Source organism: Rhinoderma darwinii, chromosome 1 (genome assembly GCF_050947455.1).
Source record: "Rhinoderma darwinii isolate aRhiDar2 chromosome 1, aRhiDar2.hap1, whole genome shotgun sequence".
Classification (NCBI taxonomy): domain Eukaryota; kingdom Metazoa; phylum Chordata; class Amphibia; order Anura; family Rhinodermatidae; genus Rhinoderma; species Rhinoderma darwinii.
Window position 1 is genome coordinate 424,575,062 of NC_134687.1, and position 24,244 is coordinate 424,599,305.

At 41.9% G+C, this 24,244-nt stretch overlaps 1 protein-coding gene across 2 annotated transcripts in view; it reads right to left on the reverse strand.

Annotated features, from left to right (window-relative positions):
- Window positions 1-1,521: 1,521 nt before the first annotated feature.
- Window positions 1,522-24,244, reverse strand: part of RASAL1 (RAS protein activator like 1) — a 114,574-nt gene continuing 91,851 nt past the window's right edge. Inside the window, exons 12-21 of one of the 2 annotated variants that reach the window (XM_075830070.1) lie at window positions 22,144-22,256; window positions 19,389-19,581; window positions 18,709-18,846; window positions 18,287-18,431; window positions 15,544-15,716; window positions 3,429-3,569; window positions 3,186-3,321; window positions 2,983-3,103; window positions 2,699-2,778; window positions 1,522-2,604 (exon numbers count right to left, since the gene is read on the reverse strand). In XM_075830070.1, the coding sequence (XP_075686185.1) occupies window positions 2,483-2,604; window positions 2,699-2,778; window positions 2,983-3,103; window positions 3,186-3,321; window positions 3,429-3,569; window positions 15,544-15,716; window positions 18,287-18,431; window positions 18,709-18,846; window positions 19,389-19,581; window positions 22,144-22,256 (1,362 nt within the window). In that variant the 3' untranslated portion in view covers window positions 1,522-2,482. The remainder of the gene's footprint in view (window positions 2,605-2,698; window positions 2,779-2,982; window positions 3,104-3,185; window positions 3,322-3,428; window positions 3,570-15,543; window positions 15,717-18,286; window positions 18,432-18,708; window positions 18,847-19,388; window positions 19,582-22,143; window positions 22,257-24,244) is intronic. The other variant, XM_075830080.1, reaches the window with a different exon arrangement.

Below are 24,244 nucleotides of genomic sequence, written 5' to 3' on the forward strand. Positions count from 1 at the left end.
AAGGTTAAACTGCAATACCAGACATAGCCAATGGCCACGCGTGTAGCCGTTTCTGCAAAAAAAAGCAGACCCATTTTTCTATTGCTTGACAACCCAGGGTTAGGTCTTATTCACATAAGCGTGTCCGTTTTGCGCGTGTAAAAAATGCAACATTTTGCGCGTGTTGCAGTTCCGTGTGACATCCGTGTACGGTGCGCGTCTGCATTTTTTATGTGCGTATGTCATCCGTATGTCACGCGTTTTTTACTTCAGCAAAAAAAACAAGGTGTTTTTCTTTTTCTCATCATTTCTTTGGCAACCGTTGCGTAAATCGCGGACAGCACATGGATGACGCAAAAAACGCACAAGTATAGGACATGCAGTGATTTTCACGCAGCGGACACACGCGTGAAAAACACTGAATGTCTGAATGGCCCCATTGAATTGTATAGGTCCGTGTGACGTCCGTTGTTTTAACACGCGTAACACGAACGTGAAATACGCTCGTGTGAATTAGGCCTTATAAGAAAAAAAAAGACTGATATTGCTACCATTGTCACTGAGAGCCTGTATAACATAGTACAGTAAAAACCCAAACTAAAGCTGCTTATAGACATTAGAAAGGAAGAAAACAGCCAACTGATTTAACTGACTATATCCTGAAATTTTAGCAACTGATTGTTTCCTACGACCAGTACCTCTTACCTGCTGAAAACATGGTAGGACAAGGTAAATTGTTTTTTCCGGCTGTTCAGTAGTTGCTATCAGGTGTTCATGGGTTTGCCAAATGATGTCAAACAGCTGTTTAGTAAAATTCACTTTTTATTTTTTCAAAAATGAAATAAGAGTTTGGGAGTTTGCAGGCCTGAAATGAATATTGGTGAAAAAAAGTGTTCTCTAGTACTGGTCCTTCTTGGACAAGTTTTAGCTGATACAATCTTATATGATCCTGGGGGTGACAATGATATCCCTAGTGAACTGACTGTCTTTTTTACCTACTGTCTATAAGCACCTTTAGGCTGGGTTCACACGACCATGTTACGTCCGTAATGTACGGAACGTATTTCGGCCGGAAGACCCGGACCGAACACACTGCCGGGGGCCGGGCTCCTAGCATCATAGTGATGTACAATGCTAGGAGTCCCTGCCTCGCTGCAGGACAACTGTCCCGTACTATAATCATGATTACAGTACGGGACAGTAGTTCCACGCAGAGGCAGGGACTCCTAGCGTCGTACATCACTATGATGCTAGGAGCCCGGCTCCCTGCAGTGTGTTCGGTCCGGGTCTTCCGGCCGAAATACGTTCCGTACTTTACGGACGTAACATGGTCGTGTGAACCCAGCCTTAGATTTAAAATCTTGGTTTTAAGTGGCCCAAGGAGACAGAGAAAATTAAAGAGATTGTACAACTTCAAGAGATTGTCAACATTCTGAAAGCTTATACTCTCTAGGAATTAATCAGTCTGGATGAAATGACTCTAGTGACATAGAAGAATGCTGCGACACATGTTCGTCTTGATTAAAGTCAGAGCCCATGAGACGTGGAACAGAATGGGGAGATTTATTAAGTTAGACAAGATAAAAATAGACCAGACAGGCAAAAACTGAGCCAGTGGCTAACGCTGTATGATACATTTGGCGCGTCATTTTAAAACATTTTTCTCTTCATTACACCCCATCATGAATGGCATACTTTATACCAACATTTTGTGCCAAAAGACTGGCACACATCATTAATAAATATGGTGCTTTGTACTACTTCTTAGCCACGCTACTTTTCTACACATTTTTCAAATCAAGTGAGGCTTACAAAGTGTCTAAAACACATAAAAAATTTACCGCGTCACATATATGCCAGTTTTTTGGCCCAATTTCAGACGAATTTTGCTTTGTAAATCTCTCCCCTTTGCAGAAGCACAGACAATAAAGTCTGCAACTGTATAGACTAATGTTATAATACCAGCACCCTACAATCAATTCCTTTGTAATTGCTGGACTACCTTTGCTTTGGTAACTGCAGACATTTACAGTAATGATGACATTTGTATAGCTGACAAGTGTAAATAAAGCCACCTTACTGCGCAGAAGAGGTGATGAAAAATGGATGCCCAATGAGGTACAATTGTGCTCTGTAGGGTAACAGGTACACTACAATCTCTAGAATGAACTACATCCAGGCTGGGGAAGACTGCAGGTCACTCAATGATAAATGATGGTATTTAAAACATGGCCAACTCAGACCTCCAGGGACAAAGTGTGAAACTGCTGACAAATACACTTCCATTTCCAAGAAAGGAAGCAAATTAGTTCTGACTTTGAGGTCCTCTCCTGAGAAAAGATACAAAATAAAAAAAAAGAGAAAAATATCTGCATCGTTTGTTTGTTTTTTTATTTTATTCTTGGCCTCAGGGAAAAAGTACAAAAATCGGAGGAAAATTAGCCAAGTCTGAAGAGCAATAAAAAGGGCTTGAATACAGACACAGGTTGTAATAGTCTGTGTTCTAGGTACATTGACTGTGATTCGGTGTCTCCTCTCGTTCTCTCCTCTCGAAGGCTTGGTGCGCTTTTTGTAAATCCTCAATCACAGAAATTAAACGTCTGGCTGGGGAAGATGGTGTGGAACCTGAGTGAGATAAATGAGAACGATATAGTGATACGTTACTCATATAATACTATACTGAAGTAAACATGAATATCCCGCAGACATCATACTGAACCTTCAAACACTTTGTCGTTGTAACCTATAGAATCCGGTTTTCCTACAGATGCACATTCTGCCCCCTCCAGACACTTATTCCTAATTAAAAAAGGAATCAACAGATCAAAGATTTTGCAGACAGCACGGAAAATGCCCTGCTTGGAAGAATATTGGGTGTATTTTTCAAATACTTACAATATACAATGGACGACAAGAGGGGCAAAACATATGATGAAGCCATGCAATCACTAGACATGAAAGCAAACCCAGTGTATGATTAGAATACAAGCTGTATTTGCAAACCTGAGTATGTCCTTTACAGATAGAAGATGTCGATATAGGACCTGAGCCTCTGCATCAGGATCCAAAGGATCACTCCAGTCCCCCAGAGTTACAGCCAAATGTGTTCGACTGCACCCACGAACTATAAAATAGACAAGGCATAACTGGATTGTAAACTATAGGCTTGCAATATATTCAAGTACGCTAAACTGTATAAACATTACCTGTACGTTCATTTTGTAGGCAGCATGTCCAATGTGCATTGCGATAGGCCCCTGCGTGATAGGTTGGCAACAGGCGCTGGTTACATAAACTGACTTTGCGCAGAGCAGAGAGCCATTGATTCAGCTCATTTACATTCTGTTTGGCCAGAATAAAATATACATAATATTTCATTTGTCTCACACATTACAGTCTGTAATTTTGTACAATTTACATTGTCTGGTAAATATAGCCCTGATTCTCACCTTGCATTGTATGTACATTATATGGCCTCCCTGTGCTTCACTATCCTGGGTAATGATCTGCATCATATTGGGCTGCTGAAATGCATTTTCATCTACTCGCTCTACAGCACAGATCCGATGTATTGGTATAGAAGAACGAACCTGTAAAAAGGAAAGAAATTGCAGTAAGAACTTTAATGTATAACTGCACTGCTAGGATAATAGCATTCAAATGTCATAGCTATTATTATTAATATTATCAAAATAGTTTTCACAACCCTGTGTAAACTTGAATAATTGTCTTTCCTGAGGGCTTGTGCTGGCCTGGCAGAGATGAAACGTTGAGTTCCTATGCCCCAATGTAAAATCTGTAACAGAGTACTCTCAAATTTACATGTGCATTTGAGTACTAGTATCCGCTTATGCAGCAGTGGAACCACTGGGCTAGCTCTGGCAACAGTTACCAGATGTAACTGCTACCGCTACACTTAACATACTGAATGAGTAATAATTCTTACAGTTATGTCACAGAACCTGGATAATGCACACAATAATATTTAACCACATGCATAAAAAACAAGAATAACAAATTCAGTACATGGATAATAAATACTGTGAAGTCATAGGAAAGGTATAGGGAAGGATAATATAGTGATGTCACAGCTATACAGTGATGTTACTGAACAAGGATAACATAGTGATGTCACAGCTAATGGATAAGGGCCACAATGATGTCATAGCACCAGGGACAATAAACACAACATTATAATACAAGCATATTGCACCTATTGATGTCACAGCACAGGGATAATAAGCACAGGGATGATGCACACAGTGATCATGGTCACAATGTGGTACTGTACAGGGATAATGTGAAAAGAGATGTCGCAGTACATGCATAAAAAAAACACTGAAGTCATAGGAAAGGTTATTGCACACAGTGACGTCACACTATGGGAAAAATGTGCACAGTAATATAACAAAACAAGGACAATGTCACGGAATAGAGATACAAACATAATGATGTCATCCAGAGGTGTTAACCCCTTTAGGACACAGCCTGTTTTGGCCTTGTGGACACAGATGATTTTTTCAAATCTGACATGTGTCACTTTATGTGGTAATAACTCCAGAATGCTTTTACCTATCCAATTGATTCTGAGACTGTTTTCTCGTGACATATTGTACTTTATGCTAGTGGAAAAATGTGGCCAATAAATTCAATACTTATTTGTGAAAAACGTTACATTTTAGCGCAAATTTGCGAAAATTAACATTTTTCGAAATGTAAATGTATTTGCTTGTAAAACAGATAGTAATACCACACAAAATAGTTACTAGTTAACATCCCCCATATGTCTACTTTATGTTTGCATCGTTTTTTTTCACGTCTTTTTATTTTTCTAGGACGTTACAAGTCTTAGAACTTTAGCAGCAATTTCTCATATTTTCAAGAAAGTTTCAAAAGGCAATTTTTTCAGGGACCAGTTCAGTTCTGAAGTGGCTTTGAGGGCCTTATATATTAGAAAGTCCCCATAAATCACCCCATTTTGAAAACTGCACCCCTCAAAGTATTCAAAACCACATTCAGAAAGTATTTGAACCCTTTAGGCGTTTCACAGGAATTAAGGCAATGTAGAGGGGAAATTTACAAATTTCATTTTTTTTGCCGAAATTCATTTGTAATAAAAACAATTCTGTAACACAGAAGGTTTTACCAGAGAAACGCAACTGAATATTTATTGCCCAGATTCTGCAGTTTTTAGAAATATCCCACATGTGACCCTAGTGTGCTAATGGACTGAAGCACCAGCCTCAGAAGCAAAGGAGCACCTAGTGGATTTTGGGGCCTCCTTTTTTTAGGAATATATTTTAGGCACCATGTCAGGTTTGAAGAGGTCTTGTGGTACCTAAACAGTCGAAACCCCCCAAAAGTGACCCCATTTTGGAAACTACACCCCTTAAGGATATTTTCAAGGGGTATAGTTAGCATTTTGACCCCACAGTTTTTTTTTCAGAATTTAGTGGAATTAGTCTGTGAAGATGAAAATCACCTTTTTTTCTGTGGAAACATAGATTTTTTTTTTCATTTTTACAAGGAATAAAAGAGAAAATTTGTAAACCAATTTCTCCCAATTTCGGCAATACCCCATATGTGGTCATAAACTGATGTTTGGAACCACAGCACGGCTCAGGAGGGAAGGAGCGCCTTTTGGATTTTGGAGCGCAGATTTTGCTGGATTGGTTTTCAGTGCCATGTCGGGTTTGCAATGCCCCGGAGGGAGCAAAACAGTGGAAAACCACCCCAAAGTGACCCTATTTTGGAAACTACACCCCATAAGGAATTTTTCTAGGGGTATAGTGAGCATTTTGACCACACAGGATCTTTTTTAGAGCTAAGGTGACCAAAAAACTGCGATTTTGGCGGTTGAAATTCTTTATTACGGCGTTCACCGTGCGCAATAAATTACGTTTTACTTTATTACTTTATTCTGCGGGTCGGTAGGATTACTGCGATACCATATGTGTATAGTTATTTTTTTCCGTTTTCCAGCGTTTGCATAATAAAATTACGTTTCTATAAAATAATTAATTTTCTGAGACACCCTATTTTAAGCCGTGGGAGGTTTTTTTTTTTGCAGGACGGGTTGTAGTTTTTATTGGTACTATTTTGGGGTAAATGCGACTTTTTGATCACTTTTTATTCTATATCTTGGGAGGGGTGGTGACCAAAAAATAGCGATGCTGACATAGTTTTTCCGTTTATTTTGTTTGCGGTGTTCATCGTGCGGAAAAAAGAACATTATAGTTTCATAGTTTGGGTCGTTACGAACACGTTGATACCAAATATGTGTACTTTTTTAACGGTTTCATTTTTTTCCTATAATAAATGACTTATTATAGGAAAACAAAAACTTTTATTTTTACACTTTTGTAAAACATTTTTATTAACTTTTTTTTACTTTTTACACTTTATTTTTTTGTTTATTAACTTTTTACACTTTCTTTTTTTTACCTTCAGCTCTGATCGCTGCTAGAATACATTACACTACCTAGGTAGTGTAATGTATTCCAACTGTCAGTGTGACATCACAGTCACTCTGACAGTTGGTCTACGAGAACCAGCCATAGGCTTCCATACATGGCAGACCCGGAGGCCGTTGCCTGGCCTCCGGATGCCATCACAAGCATCAGCAATTGCATGGGGGCTGCTAATGTGCTACAAACCCCCCAAATGTGTCGATCGCAATCGAGCACCACATTTATCGGGTTAATTGCCGAAATCAGCGGCGATGAGCCGCTGATCAGCAACACTGGAGTGTCAGCTGTCGGGGACAGCTGATCTCCCAGTTCCCGATGCACACCTTGTCGCCTACAGTGTGCATCGGGAACGACACAGTGACTTCCTGTCACTCTGACAGGAAGCCTAACAGGACCAGCCGAAGGTTGGCCCTGATGGGCTTCCGTCCATGGCATTGTTTGGCTTCCGTTTGCCATGCTAACTATCGGCAAACCCCGCGATTTCGGACCGGGGTCTGCCGATATGCTAGAAACCCCTAAGATTCAGCGATTGCAACCGATCGCCGAATTTAAGGGGTTAATTCACCGAAATCAGCGGCAAAGGACCGCTGGCCGGCAAGAGTGGAGTGTCAGCTGTCGGCGACAGTGTGCACCGGAAACAACTCAGTAACTATACGTTTTTCGTGCGGGAAGTAACCTCCCGCGACGACGTATAGTTACTTACTCGTGCGGATAGGGGTTAAAGAGCTATAATAGAGCTGAATAATTACTTTTCTAACAAAATTTGCGTTGTACCGTTCCTCTGTCATTCCTTCCTGAAATGTATGAATAAATTGCCAGTTGTGGATGTGTCCCTCTACACAGACCATTCAGTGCAGACAGAGTGAGACTGCGTAGCTATTTTATTAAATTTTACAATAAGTAAACAAACAAATATGAAGCTAGACCAGGTGCTTCTTCATATTAATGTAAAAAAAAGGCAACATTGATCAATCATCAACTACGGACAGAACAGCACATGCGCCGTTCCATTTGTGCAAAGACTAATATCATACAAAAGTGCATTAAAGAAGTAAAAGGAAAGAAAAAAACTCAGGAGAGAAAGAAGAGAGGCACAAAGGAGAAAAAAAAAAGGGTGTGAGGGGAAGGCTTCCAAGAGAAATCCCCAGAATTATCAGAAGGAGAGACTAGTAAGTGGTAGATGGGAATGGGCATGAAAGATCTATGGACCCCCAGATCTTAAGAAATTTCAAGTGGGTTTCGGAAAGAATTACTGGTGAGTTGTTCATTGTTCATAAAAGTATCCAATTTGGATAGAAATCCTGAGTACAGAATACCTGTGTAACGTCTATGGCCACGGCCTGTCGTTCTGACTTACCCCTTGATGGCCGTGGCCACGGACATGTGTGTTCTCTGCTGCGTCGTCCCCCAGTGAGGCGCCGGCACTCACTTCGTGGTATCGAGACTGTCTCCCGGAGGGCGCGTGCGCCCTAGCGTGCACGGTCTTAAAGGGCCAGTGCGCGCATAATTGCAGGAAGTCTGCAATCAAGCCCAGAATGCTACTGGACTATAAAAGGGGCTCTGCCCCCTTGTTCTTTGCCTGAGCATTGTTCGTTACCCAAAGTTTGTCTTGCTAATGGTCTCCTAGTGTCTTCCAGTTTCCAAGTGTTCCCTGTTCCAGTATCCCGTGCTATCCAGATCTAGTACCGTGCTGAGCTGTTGTCGTGTTGTGCTGCATTCCACACCTGTTCTGCTACACCACGCCTGATGTCTACGTGCCGCCTGGTCCCAGCCGAGCCTGCCTTGCTACTGTGCGAGTTGCCACAGGTACTCTTTTGGACTATAGACTCTGTACTATACCGGTTTGGTCAGCTGCCGTCCCGCTACGCGGTACAGTCCAGTGGGTCCACACCCCGCATCATGACAACCTGTATATGGTTTCTTCAAAGCATTGGCTGTCGTTTGCTTAGCTGATAGGAAGATAAATGTACGGTAAGTAATCAATAATGTGCTCGGGTAAGGTCAGAAGATTTGTGGTGAAGCAGGGCTTTCCAAGGGTCTCTGTGGAGAGAAGTGCGAAGGACCCCTCGAGCTAGGCCATAAACATGAGACCAAAATCGCAGTAAACTAGAACAGGTCCACCGCACATGCAGAATATCACCAATGTAGGCACAGCCTCTAAAGCAGTTGGCAAGATAGCCAGGAACCATATGGGCTATCCTTGCAGGAAACAAATACCAGCGCATGAGAACCTTATATACATATTCCACTGTAGTAGTGTTAATAGAGCAGGAGGAGACTGCGTCACATGCATTGTTCCAATCAGCTCTATCTCTTGACCCAGCTAAATCTGACTACCATTTAGTGTGTGCAGTATGATAGGTAACACCGTTGAATGTGGAATTAACAAGTGATATAAGACCACAAGAATGTGGAGACATTGTAACGTCCGTGGTCGCTGACCACAAACTCCTTCCATCTGGTCGACGCCCTTCTCTCCAGAGATGTCTGCACATGCGGCCGTCCTGTTCCACAGTGACCACCAGGGTGTGCTCGGGAGCTCAGTCCAGACAAGCAGCCAGGTCGCACACAGGTGGGAGGTTGAGCTGATTGCTCCCAGAGCACCCTGGATTATTAGAAGGGCTGTGCCCCTCCCTGCAATGCCTGAGCCTTGTTGTCATTATCCTAGTCTGTCTATGCAAATGGTCTCCTAAGTGTTTTCCAGTTCCCAGTGTTTCCCGTTCCTGCTACCTGTAACCTGTATCCCGCACTATCCTGGTCAAGTGCCGTGTTGAGCTGAAGTCATGCTGTGCTGTGTTCCACACCTGGCGCCTGCCTGCTGCCAAGTCCCAGCCGAGCCTGTCTTGCTTCTGTCTGAGCTACCACAGGTACACTATACGAACTATAGACTGTGACCTGTGTCCTGTTGGCCAGCTGCCATACCGTCAAGGTGATATGGCCCAGTGGGTCCACATACCCAACGTGACAGACATTTTACATATGCTCTAAAAGTAGTGAGAGAATGCAAGGAATCAAAATTGTGAAGGAGGATTGTGAGTCAACGGTTTAAGTTGCATATGTCGGAAAGTTTCTGATGGAGGGATGGAGAAAATTTCTTTCAACGCCTCAAAAAAAAGAAGGCCAGAGGAGGAAAAAAGGTGATAAACCTTTTGAAGGCCATTCCTACACCACCAGGAAAAGCAGAGATAGTCATCTAAACCCGGAGGAAATGCTATATTTAGCCTGAGGGATTCGAGGCGGAGATGGGGGTAAATAAGTTTGCCGAAAAGCTTGACCGCATCCCATACCTGTAGTGAGTCCCGTATCAGTGGACTGTGAGTCGTGGGGCAGGGGTTAGCTATAGGGGGTGTGGAGGTAGCAGTCGCAGCCGGGCCCTGGAGCCTGAGGGGACCCAAAAGCCCCTCAGCTGCATAAGAAGACACGAGTATTATAAATGATATATGGTAGGTGGGGGTCCTAGTATAGATTTTGCACTGGGGCCCAAGAGCTTCAAGTTACGCCTTTGGCGGAGGGTTGAGGGTACCCACTGAAACTCAGTCAATTGGTAACAGGGATCTTCAAAAACACCCAAAGTGGCTTGTCCGCTGTGCAATGCAGAAGGGAGAGTTGCGATATAGTAGCAGCCTGATAATATCACAAGAGATTAGGGACCCCTAGACTACTGTCCCATTTGTGGGCTGCTAGGGTGGGTTATGGTCCGCCTATTTTCCAGATAAAGGAAGGAAATAAGACGATTTTTCAGAAGTCGTAGGAAGGAGGGAACAGAGACTGGGAAAGTACGTTAGAGGTAGTAATTTAAGCAGAATGGTCATTTTAGTAACATATATCCTACCCAACCAGGAGATCATCAATAGGGACAAGCTGGATAATAAGACTACTTATAAAACGCAACATAGGGGCATATAGTTAGCAGAGTCCTTATGAAATGAAGTGATACAGACACCTACAGTTAGGTCCAGAACTATTTGGATAGTGACACAATCTTCATGATTTGGGCTCTGCATGCCACAACATTGGATTTGAAATGAAACAACTGAGATGCAATTGAAGTGTAGACTTTCAGGTTTAATTCAAGGGGTCGAACAAAAATATCCTGGACACGTTTAGGAATTGCAACCATTTTTCTACAAAGCCTCCTCATTTCAGGGGCTCAAAAATAATTGGACAAATTAACATTACCATATATAACGTTTTTTTTTTTTTATACTTTGTAGAGAATCCTTTGCAGGTAATGACTGCCTGAAGTCTGGAACCCATGGACATCACGAAACACTGGGTTTCCTCCTTTGTGATGCTTTGCCAGGCCTTTACTGCAGCGGTCTTCAGTTGTTGCTTGTTTGTGGGTCTTTCTGCGTTAAGTTTTGTCTTAAGCAAGTAAAATGCATGCTCGATCTGGTCGAGATCTGGCGATTGACTTGGCCATTGCAGAATATTCCACTTCTTTGCCTTAAAAAACTCCTGGGTTGCTTTCGCAGTATGTTTTGGGTCATTGTCCATCTGTACTGCGAAGCGACGTCCAACCAACCTTGCTGCATTTTGTTGAATCGGAGCAGAAAGTATATCCCTGAACACTTCAGAATTCATCCGGCTGCTTCTGCCTTCAGTCACATCATCAATACACACTAGTGACTCAGTGCCCTTGGAAGCCATGCATGCCCATGCCATCACACTGCCTCCACCATGTTTTACAGAGGATGTGGTGTGCTTTGGATCATGAGTCGTTCCAAGCCTTCTCCATACTTTCTTCCTCCCATCATTCTGGTACAGGTTGATCTTAGTTTTATGCTTTTACAGAACTGGGCTGGCTTATGTAGATGTTGTTTGGCAAAGTCTAATCTGGCCTTTCTATTCTTGAGGCTGATTAATGGTTTGCACCTTGTCGTGAACCCTCTGTATTTGCTCTCATGAAGTCTTCTCTTTATGGTAGACTTAGGTACTGATACAGCTACTTCCAGGAGAGTGTTCTTCACTTGGGTAGACGTTGTGAAGGGCTTTTTCTTCACCATGGAAAGGATTCTGCGATCATCCACCACTGTTGTCTTCCGTGGACGTCCAGGCCTATTAGAGTTCACAAGATCACCAGTGTGCTCTTTTTTTTCAAGAATGTACCAAACTGTTGATTTGGCCACTCCTAACATTTGTGCTATCTCTCTGATGGATTTCTTCATTTTTTTTAACCCTAACGATGGTCTGTTTCACTTGCATTGAGATTCTCTCCTTTGACCTCATGTTGTGGGTTCACAGCAACAGCTTCCAAATGCAAATGCCACACCTGGAATCAACTCCAGACCTTTTACTTGCTTAATTGATGATGGATTAACGAGGGAATAGCCCATGCAGCCCATTAAATAGCTTTTGAGATAATTGTCCAATTACCTTTGGTCCCTTGAAAAAGACGCAGCTACATATTAAAGAGCTGTAATTCCTAAACCCTTCCTCAAATTAGGATGTGAATACCTTCAAATTAAAGCGGAGAGTCTGCACTTTAAGCCCATATTGATTATATAACTGTATATTCAATATGTTTTGGTAAACAGCTAAACTACCAAAACTTGTGTCACTGTCCAAATAATTCTGGACCTAACTGTAAGTAGTCTAAGTGCATTGAGGACCATTGGAATGTGCATGAGGACTGTAAAAGCGAGATAGAGGTTCCAGGCATGGAGATGGGGAGAGCATGCGATTTCGAATCATTAATGACGAGTCCAGATATCTTACAGAATGCTGAGGCCCCATGCACACGACCGTAGATTTCGTCCGTAATTATGGACCGTAATTACGGTCCGCAATCATGGACCTATTCATCTCTATGGCTGACGGACACCTTCCCGTATATTTATGTGAAGGTGTCCGGGCCATAGAAACCTTTCCGTAAAAAATAGGACATGTCCTATTTTTTTATTTTACGGACCCTGCTCCCATATTTTAAAATGGGTGCACACTCCGCAAATGCGGATGCTGTCCGCGGCCGGCCATGCCCGTAAACACGGACAATGATTACGGACATGGTTGTGTGCATGGGGCCTCAGACAATAGAAAGATTAGGTAGGATGGTAAGGGGTTGGGTCAGTGCAAACAATATGTCATCTGCAAACAGACGCAATTTATGATGGAGTGCCGCTACCTCTTATCCCTTGACATCTGAGGAGGCCCTGATGGCGGCAGTGACTGGCTCTATAGATAAGACGAAAAGAATAGGAGAGGGAGGGCAGCTCTGCCTCGTTCCTCTCTCTATGGAGAACGGTGTAGATTTATATCCAACATAATGAGCCTGGGCCGTGTGATTAGAATATTGAACAGATATCCAACCAAAAAAGTTTGACAGGAATCCCCATTTTAGAAGTGCAAAGGTCATGTAATGCAACGAAAAGGAGTCAAAGGCTTTCAAAATATCCAGAGAGAGGTACTGTCACGTCCACGGGGAATGTGCACCCACTGGGCTACTCCGCGTAACTAAGTTGCAGCTGGCCAGGCAAGTAAATAACAATCACTGCTCAATGGGACCTTGATGGCAGGCTGGTGCCGAATTACTGGAAGCTGACTTGTGCTGGATTAACTGAAGCTGTCTTGTGTTGGATTATCGGAAGCTGGCTTGTGCTGGATATCGTAAACTGGCTTGTGCCGGATTATCGGAAACTGGCTTGTGCTGGATTACCAGAAGATGGCTTGTCCTGGATTACCGGAAGCTGGCTTGTGCTGTATTAACGGAAGCTGAATTGTTCCTGATTCTCGGTAGCTGTACTGGTTACGGACACTGGACTCGTCACTGGATACGTCACAGACACTGGACTCATCACAGACACTTAGCACGGATATTGGGGTCGTCACGGTCACGGACAATGGACACAAGATACAGGACTGGACACGGATACTGGATAGTCACAGACACAGTTTTCAGGGAACTGGAAATGGAACCTTTGCAGACTAACTCTAGGTTAGCACTAACATTGCTCAGGCACTGAGGAAGTGGGCAGAGTTCCTTAAAAAGTCCAAGGTGTGCGGGGATAGGCTGGGAGCAATATTCCTGGTGCTAGTCCCCGTTCATTAAAGGGCCAGCGCGCGCACACTTTACGAGCATAGATCGAGGAAGGGGAAGAGAGCAGAGCACGCCGGAGTCCCTGAGCAGAGAGATGCCGACACTGAGGACAGCTAAGCTGGCGCCTGCTGGGGTGAGTGAGACCCGCGGCCGCCGGCGATACAGTTACAAGGAGGGCAGCACCCATGAGGCAGCTATATGTGCTAAGTGAATGTCCCTTCTAAATGTTGTCATTACATTGACGACGCAGAATAAATCCTGCCTGATCCCGATGGATAAGGGAAGTAAGAAACAAATTAAGGCGGGTAGCTAGGATTTCCGCCAGCAATTTGATATCAATATTCAAAAGAGAAATAGGACGGTAGTTATGTATGTCTAGATCATCTTTGTTAGGTTTAGGGATCATAGCAATCTGTACTAAAGTCGAGGTAGGGTTCAGGGAGGCACCAGATTTAAGAGTAAGCATTAAAAAGAGTAACTAGATGAGGGTTCAGAAGGGAGGCAAATGTTTTATAATATAGGTCTGAAAAGCCATCAGGGCACAGTATTTTGCAAAGTTTTAAGCATTTATAAATGCTTGTACTTCTAAAAGGCAGATGTCAGTTTCCATGATATTTACATCTTCGGGGCTATAAGGGGGGGGTGAAACGTTCAAAGAAATCTGTTGCTGAAACAGCTCAGCAAACGCTCGATCATCTGCTGATCGTATAGTTTAAAAAAAGTTAAATATTATTGATGTCGGCAGCACATCTCCCTGTGTAAACAGGGAGATGTGCTGCCAACATGATAATAACGTATGGGGACGAGCAATCGGAGAATGTATGGGGACGAGCGATCGGAGTAATGACCGCTCGTCCCCATCCATAGCTCCGTGTGACAGGAGCAAACGAGCCGATCAACCAGACATCCTTGATCGGCGATTGCTGCACCGGCCAAATATCGGCAGGTGTAAAAGGCCCTTTAGTCTTCCAGGTAGAATCTAAGCGTGCTAAAGGGCCTTTTACACCGGCCGAAAATATGCCGCTGCAGCGAGCGCCGATCAGCGAGACATCGTTGATCGGCACACGTTTGCTCCTGTCACACGGAGCTGTGGATAGGGACGAGCGGTCGTTACTCCAATCGCTCGTCCCCATACATTATTATCATGTCGGCAGCTCGTCTCCCTGTTTACACATGGAGATGTGCTGCCGACAACGATAATATTTTACTTTTTTAAAACTATACAATCAGCAGATGATTGAGCGTTTGCTCGTTCATCTGCTGATCACTGCCCTGTTTACAATTATCGGCAACGAGCATTATATGAACACTCTTCAGCATTATAATCACCCAGTGTAAAACCCCCTTAACTCTGCGATCAAGAATTGAATACGATTTAGTCTAGAGACTTTGCCAGGATAAGGGTGCCCTTAAGGTTGACTGGGAGGATTTAGGGCAAGAACTAAAGTTGAAAATAACCCAGTTTTAAATTTATTCATAAATATCTAGGAGGAAAAAATTTAAATAAAGAACAGATGATAAAGAAAATAAAGAACAGATGATCCAGAATTGTTATTTCATGGGGAATATAAGTATTTACTAAAATAGACATGTCAGGAGAGGTGACAGGTCCCCCTTAACAGACTGGACTTTTGGCAAAACGTTCACAGATTTTTTAATTGTCGCCTCACAGCTTTTTTAAAAATAATTATTTATTTTATTTTTTTAGACTTGTTTATAGTTCCATATTGTTTGTAAGTTGCCGGCTGTATGACTGCTAAATAAACGAAAGAATTGTGGATCAAAACCATGGCCTGGATTCTTACATCAAGACTATTTTTTATATGCTGGACTAAACCAAACAGTTTTTAGCATTATCCATTGAAAATGTTCATATACTCTCCAAACCTGACAGTATTTAGTCTTGGCTGTCTTCTAATAGATGAGAGAATATAATCTGTTTGCAGCTTGCTGGTGCAATCTATACCACGCATATATATGTGCCTTACCTAGTGGTGTGATGTAGACTGTAAAAACTAGTGTAAATCCAATCTAGAACATGCCTAAATACCATCTTACCTGCCAGTCTGGGGATTTGGAGTAGGATAAAGTCTCGCTGCTCAGCCAAAAGTATCTTTTCTTGAATGTAAAACGAGTAACCAGATTCACAGCTTCAGCTTTGCGCTTGTGCAGGAATCCTTCCTTAATAGTGACTGATGGGTGAAAAAGCGTACGAGATGTATGCCCACACTCTATGAGAGATGTAAAGAGGAATAATTGTGACAAGGATTCAGCGGTTATTCTTGAGATAGCAAAAAGGTTAAAAAAAAATGTTTCTCTAGTAAGGGAACAGTTAATTAGAAAGTTGAAATGGAGAATAAGAGTATATTCACACGCAGTAGATTAGTTGCAGAAATGTATGCGACTGCTCCATACATGTGAATGGGAATGTTTCTTCAGCATGTGCATGGATTTCTGCAAGCCCAATTCTGATGTATGGAACAGTTGCAGACTTTTCTGCACCACATCTGCTGCATGTGAATATACATAAAAGTATGAAAGCTAAGACAAACCCTATCTTATAATTTGTTTGTAAACTTTGACTGCAGTGAAGTAACTTGGCATGAGTAACGTACGCCTTAAGAGGATCTGTCATCAGATTTCACAATACAAACGGCATACATTATTTAATAGACCTGATGAGACTGGTGTACTAAGTTTGAAAATCTGTGTAAGAATGGCTGTATGATCCTTTTTAAAAATTTTCTGCCATTAAAATGATCTTTTTATGAGACCAAGTATATGTATGATGCAATCTTAGTCTCCTCCCACTTAAAGCTGACAAGTTCCTATCAGCGTCCCTCCTTCCCTGCAACATGCTGAAATCTCACATCAGTACAAACTACAGTCTCCCTGGCTCTGCAGTTAAAGAAAGCAGCAGATGGAGTTAGAAGGTGTAATTCCACACTAAAACTGCTGCTGGAAGACAGGCTCTCTATCTGCAGAGCGAGGGGAAACTTTAGCTTGTACTGAGCATATACTTGGTGTCATGCATATATTTCTCATAAAATATTTATTTTACTATAAGGCATAAAATCTTTGAGAAAGGATTATACAGCCATTCTTACATGGATTTTCACAATAAGTACACCAGTCTCATCAGGTCTAGGATATCTATGTAATAATGTATGCAGTTTGTATTGTGAAATCTGGTGAAAGATCCTCTTTAAAGTGTAGCTAAACATTTGACAAACTTCTGACATATCTTAGTGAAGTTTGGACTGGTGGGGGTCCGAGCACTGAGACCCCCACCAATCACTAGAACAAAGCAGCTGAAGCGCTCATGTGAGCGCTCAGCCACTTCCTGTCTGTTCGGCTTTTTCCTGTAATAAATGTATCGGTGTACGAACTCAATAGAAAGTCTATGAGCCCGTACTCCGATACATCGGATTTCCAGAAAAAGACACGAAGTGGCTGAGCACTCAATCGAGCACTTCAGTTGCTTCGTTCTAGCGATTGGTGGGGGTCTCAGTGCTCGGACTCCCACCAATCCAAACTTCTGACATGTCACTATGACATGTCAGAAGATTGTCAAACGTTTAGCTACACTTTAAGGTAAACCATTTTAAGTCTCTTCTCAGCCACATTTACACAGTAGCCAGAAAACAGCACAAAGGATCATAACATGCATGAACCACAGATACAGACTATCATAAAACAGTCTATGGCTGCTGGTGGGACAGAAGATAGAATTCATAGTTCCAAAGTCTGCAAGATTTTTATTGGACTTTTACTGGAGGAAATGTGATTTCAATAATAACATACTTTAAGGGGACACAAAATCTATGATATATCCATTTATTGGGCAGTTGAACACCATCTTTTATCAGTCATGTCATCTTGACTGTAATGTTCTTCAATGGGATTGCTGACAAGAAGTCCAGAAAAATATCTGCCCCCATAATCTCTTCTAAATATCATACATTTCTAGTTATGTAATAGTAATATAATTACAAATAACAATAATATTATAATAATTATCAAACTACAAACAGTAGAAGGCTGGACCGGGAAGCATGTGACCCGTTGGCCAGTTCCCCAGTAGATTTTGAGGGCTTATGGGAAAGTATTTTACACTACATTGTGGTATTTGGTGCTGCTAAGGGGTGTTATGTACGTTGCACTGTGATATTTGTTTGACAATACTGGGGTGGTATTTTGTGCTGCACTGCGTTTCTCATGCTGGATGATGGTATATGTTTGTCCTGCTGGGAGTATTATGGGCACTTCACAGTCCTATTTGTTTGGCACTGCTACGGAGGTAATGTGGACGCAGCATGTTAGTATTTGATCGCTAGAGAGGCCTAAGCAGACACATTTTAAGAAGCCCTGATCTAAATGATTGGACGTAATTCTCAGCTCAATCATGTACTGTATCATGACTGTGCGATCCCAACATGAAAACAACACCACCAGCTGGATATAAAGCCGTCTTACCTCTTCCCCCTTTATACAGCAGTCAGAGGAAACCCGTTAAGGATGGGCTGCTACTCATGGGCCAGTGCTGTGTGCTTCCCCCCAGACTAAAACGTGAGATGGTCTGAGGTACATGTGACCCTCAGTTGAGAAATTCTGTATTCTGGTAACAGGTATTCATCTGAATTTCATCTTAATATTAAGTGTCACAGCGATAAGGAACATTGAGGAGGCAGGAGGGTATGGATAAATGGCATGATAGAAGTGTAATCTAACAATCTGAAGTTCACTATAAATTTAAATGTATAAAAAGATATACATTTATAATAATTTTAGTGCTACATACCAACATCACTTTCCATATCTATAAGTTTGTCCAAGAAATCCCGCAAACGCCCAACACTCTGTTGAATAAGAGGATGCAAAGGGGACATCCACTGTTCCTTTCCGTGACCAAGCTGCTGCCCTAGATTCCCAATACTCTGTACTACCTGAAAGACAGTGCATGGTAACATTACCAAATCAAAAGCGATGGATGGCAAGATATCAATAACAGCTTGATTATCAATATATTTATGCCGTCATCCTTAGCATTTTGCACTTAGTTATTGGTATACTTTATTTTTGAGGAAGAATAATACATGCTAGTATGTATAGCGGGCATAAATGACAGACATTAGTCACAATAAATATTGCAAATTGCATGCAGTGAAAAGAAACCCACAAGAGTCACAGGAGAACAATGTGATCACTACTTGTAAGGGATACCTTAGCGAGCAGGAGTAAAGTGCGTGCCGTGCGTGGATCTGCGTGATGCTCCCGTAAGTGGAACAACTTAGGAGTGAGGATTGCAGGTGCAAAAAAGCGCAAGAAAAGGAAACCACTGATGGCCGCATACTTCACATCCTGGTTTCAAGCAGAGATTATCATCACATAGTATCCAATACAGTGTCCTACACCCCCCCCCCCCCCCCCACACACACACTTTATCCCGTGTATTTATATTTATACAGTCATAAGAGCAAGTCATTACTTTTTCCCAGTTATGAGCTCAGAAAAGAAATTACACAATAAGATCAGGTTCAGAGTGCAGTCTTTAATGTGTCTTTTTTAGCCAAGGTGACATTTTTGCTTTATTCTTTCCATGCCTTCAGGATCCACTCCTGGCTTTAGGTAATAAAACACATCAAAATCTGCATGCGTGAAGCCGGTCTAAATAGTCAAAGCATGGGTCTTTCTACTGAAATAAAAGTTGATGAACAAAAAAAAAAAATATTTTAAAAGTTACACAAAAAAAATGGTTGCTCTATATATTTGAATGCAGTGATCTAGTCTGATGGCATAGAATAGAAAACACAGACAGAAATGACACTGGCTTGAACATGACAGACTTTATGCCAGCCTAAATATGTAGTTATGTAATGTAAAAATAATCTTGTTATTCTCACCAGGTTCGCCGGTTCTGGAAAACGTTCTTCCACCCGCTTATGTAGCTGCTTGAAGCAAAGACGCATACCTGGTGGGCACTGTTCACCTGAGCCCAAGATGGCATCAATTATGTCACTCAGGTAACCCCTCAGAGATTCTACACTGCTCTCACGGATCTGCTGCTCTGAAACGGAACCCTTAAAGGAGATACGTCTGCAAAGAAGTGGCAAAACATTTTCATTGCAAAAATAGTCCTGCAATTTTATGTATCTTGGCCGTGTAAATGTGAATAGTATTAGATTTTGATCCTAGGCATCTGTTATATGTATTTAATAGGTTTTGTACATTTACCCTTAATGGAGCGATTGTGCAAAAAGCAATATAGAACTGCCGACGCATGCGCGCTCCCGGCCTGCTGTGTGTGATGATGCAGATGTGCATGGACATGCGCTGTGTGTGTCTTCCAGACGCCGAGCCAGGAGTGCTGGACGGTGTATGGGGGCCGGGCACATGCACCATATAGTGAACGGTTATTAGATCAGGTGGGTGTATAGCTTCTATTGTAGTAACAACAAAATCTACTGCTTACAATTAATTATCGTCACTTACTAGTATTCTTATGCATATGCCCATTGGTTTAGATGGGAAGTTCCTCCCTCTAACCTACTCATTAAAGATGGATACATCCCACCACTCAGTAATGCTTATAAAAGCTGCTGGCAAAACGTGCGTCGGGGTTCTGTGGTGGTGGTCATTTTGTATTTGTGGGGAACAACATGCATTAAGGCTACATAGGATTGTACTTGAATGCATTTATCTACTGATCCTATACCTCTTGTTCCTGTTAGGTAACCTGATTTACTAATTGTGTTGGCTATACATATTTGTGGAATTTGTAATATTGTTGTGCACATTGTTTCTCTCGGACCACTACTATATGTTTTTTAACTGTGTATGTCTCATTTTAGGTCTTGATGGCCAATTCATTTTATAATTCTTTGTCAATAAAAGTGAATTTTTTTTACTGTACACACAGTGTACTTTTGGTTATGTATTCATACGTACACGTATATACATATGTTGATAAGTACTTTATGTATTTTGTAAGCAGGAATTCCAATTTTGAGCCTTCAGGAGTAATAATACATTTCACAGATGTGGGAGCTTAAAGAGGCTCTGTCACCAGATTTTGCAACCCCTATCTCGTATTGCAGCAGATAGGCGCTGCAATGTAGATTACAGTAACGTTTTTATTTTTAAAAAACGAGCATTTTTGGCCAAGTTATGACCATTTTTGTATTTATGCAAATGAGGCTTGCAAAAGTACAACTGGGTGTGTTGAAAAGTAAAAGTACAACTGGGCGTGTATTATGCGCGTACATCGGGGCGTGTTTACTACTTTTACTAGCTGGGCGTTCTGACGAGAAGTATCATCCACTTCTCTTCAGAACGCCCAGCTTCTGGCAGATCACGCTGTGACGTCACTTCCCCAGGTCCTGCATCGTGTCGGCCACATCGGCACCAGTTGATTTTGCAGCAGCATCAGCGTTTGCAGGTAAGTAGCTACATGGACTTACCTGCAAACGCTGATGCTGCTGCAGAATCATCTGTAGCCTCTGGTGCCGATGTGTCCTCGCTCGTCCGACACAATGCAGGACCTGTGAGTGACGTCACAGCGTGATCTCTCGAGAACACGCTGTCTGCACTGCCAGAAGCTGGGCGTTCTGAAGAGAAGTGGATGATACTTCTCGTCAGAACGCCCAGCTAGTAAAAGAAGTAAAAACGCCCCGATGTACGCACATAATACACGCCCAGTTGTACTTTTACTTTTCAACACGCCCAGTTGTACTTTTGCAAGCCTCATTTGCATAAATACAAAAATGGTCATAACTTGGCCAAAAATGCTCGTTTTTTAAAAATAAAAACGTTACTGTAATCTACATTGCAGCGCCGATCTGTTGCAATAGCAGATAGGGGTTGCAAAATCTGGTGACAGAGCCTCTTTAATAAATATCCTGACACTCAAGCTGTAGCCTGGCAAAGATTGTTCAGATCAAGGACACTTTCTACGTAGATTCAGGACTTGTCCCCGTCACATGATCAATAAATGCAAGGCTCAGGCTCATGCAGCAAAGATCCATAATATGGGCCCAGTCTACAGTATATGTCCCTCACAGAGACACAACACTGGCACACAGCTTGCCTTCAGTTGAGCAATATTGGAAGCGATAGTGGACCAGATCTGTAATATGTTTCATTGCTATAAACTGCCCAGAAAGAAAGTATAAGGGCAGTCCAACATGGCAATCAAATTAACAGCTTGCCCTATTCCGCTTCTATCTGCAGCATATAGCGGAAACCAGCCCCACTATAAAAAGTATGGCCTCTGGGAGAAAATGGGACAACATACACTGGGTAGTAAACATAAAAAATGATCACATTGGATCCAGAGACAGGTTCAATTTAACACCACAAGCAAATGAAAAATAACTGAACTGAAAATGTCTCAGCAAAAACCCAGAAGCCAAGTTATATTAGCCATTATTCACTAACAGTGTGGGCTGTCAGTAAATTCACTAGGATTACATAGCTCAAAGACGTGTTACTTGCCACTAAGAAGAACGATCCACAGGCTTCTTATTCTTACATCCACATGTAATGCAACTTATCAATTTGTTCATTACACGGTTACTGTTTTCCAAGACTTTCCTAAACATAAATGAAAGTAATACAAAAATTTCCAAAGCAAAATAATAAAATAGTAAAGCCTCTTACCTACTGCGGTTCTGATCAATCTTGCAGGGATCAAGCTCAACGTACTTCTTTTCCTCAAAGATTCTGGAAATAATAGGCCGTAGTACTTCATGAAGGAATGGCATTCCCACAATCTGGCGGAAGAAGGGTAGACCGTGGGTCTCATTTACAAAATGGAATGAATGTAGCATTTTTGCTCTGTTTCTACTAATATGCTGCTTTATGCATATATGAACACAATTTTCTAGATAGCCTCTGTAAATCAGTCTCTGTTCACACTGGCATCATGACATCCGTTTATACAGTATCTATAACTCATATGATGGATATGTGATGATCCATTATGATCTGGTTTTTATTACCCCTATTGACTTACAATGGCTCCATCAGGATTCCATTTTTTTTACTAGATACAGAATAGTGCAGCATGCAACAATAGCTAATGAAAAATTTGTAACAAAAATGTGAACAGAGCCTTAGGCTATGTTCACACGGAGTATTTTGGGGGAGGAATATCTGCCTCAAAATTCCGTTTGGAACTTTGAGGCAGATTTTCCTCTCCCTGCACGCCGATTCTCGCTGCGATTTTCGTGCCGTTTTTCGCCCGCGGCCATTGAGCGCCGCGGGCATAAAACAGCGCGAAATACGCTTTCTCTGCCTCCCATTGAAGTCAATGGGAGGTCAGAGGCGGAAGCGCCCGAAGATAGGGCATGTCGCTTCTTTTTCCCGCGAGGCAGTTTTACTGCTCGCGGGAAAAAGACGCCGACGCCTGGCATTGAAATCAATGGGAGGCGTTCTCGGGCCGTTTTTGCCGAGTTTTGCGACGCGGTTTCCGCGTCAAAAAACTCGGCAAAATACTCCGTGTGAACATAGCCTTAGTCTTTGACTTAATGGTAAGATAACTTGTAAACGTGGCCATAGAAGTAAAAATGATTACAAACATTCCAATTGTTTTGGAAGTTGTTAATGATAATCTTTGTTTATGGTGCAATAATTGGTTTGCGACAGATGAAAACCAATCAGTTGGAACACTGACCCTTCCATATTTTTCAATTCTTAAAGGTAAATGCTACGATTGTAGAGTGAACTTTTTATGTGGAAAATTCATTCAGAGCAAAGCAAAAAATATATTTCACTTGATACAGAAGGTTTTACATTAGAAAATTGCTAATTGTGCAAAATACCTTTTCATGTATGCCCCTTCCACCAAGCATGCATTTTTTTTAAGTGACAATGGAAATTACTTCCCATCTAAAAATACTAGGTATAAGCGTATAAATTATATATAATGTATATGCATTTTGTATTAGACCAATGCCAAATGTAAAGTTCTGGAACGCCAAAGATATTTTATAAGAACTTTTTCAATAAGAAACAAAACAGCTGCATTCCACTAACTAAATAACCCAATAACACATTATCATTTTTTGGTTTCGGGGATTGGAATGGAACTGCGTCCCATTCTATTTATCCCATTAGAACTTTTGCCCATGTAGTAACCCGCAGCCCTCAAATTCTTGTTATGCCAAATATATGTGAACAAATTTGTGAAATATAAAAGTTATCCTGTTGACATGGAAGATGCAGGGAGGTCAGTAATAGGCTAATTTTAGGTGCCCATATTACAGCCATCTTAGTGTTGGTATTATAGCTGCAAAGCCTGAACCCACGTGGTTCCACTAAACCAGTCTCAGGTCACCAAAAAACCATATGGTCTTTAAAGAGGCTCTGTCACCACATTATAAGTGCCCTATATTGTACATGATGTGATCGGCGCTGTAATATAGATTACAGCAGTGTTTTTTATTTAGAAAAACGATAATTTTTGACAGAGTTATGACCTATATTAGCTTTATGCTAATGAGTTTCTCCATGGACAACTGGGCGTGTTTTACTATATGGCCAAGTGAGCGTTGTGGAAAGAAGTGTATGACGCTGACCAATCAGTGACCAGTCAGCGTCATACACTTCTCTCCATTCATTTACAAAGCAGATAGCGATATAGAAGTATCGCTATGTGCAGCCACATAAACACACTACAACGTTACTGCAGTGTCCTGACAATGAATACACATTACCTCCAGCCAGGACGTGATGTGTATTCAGAATCCTGACACTTCGC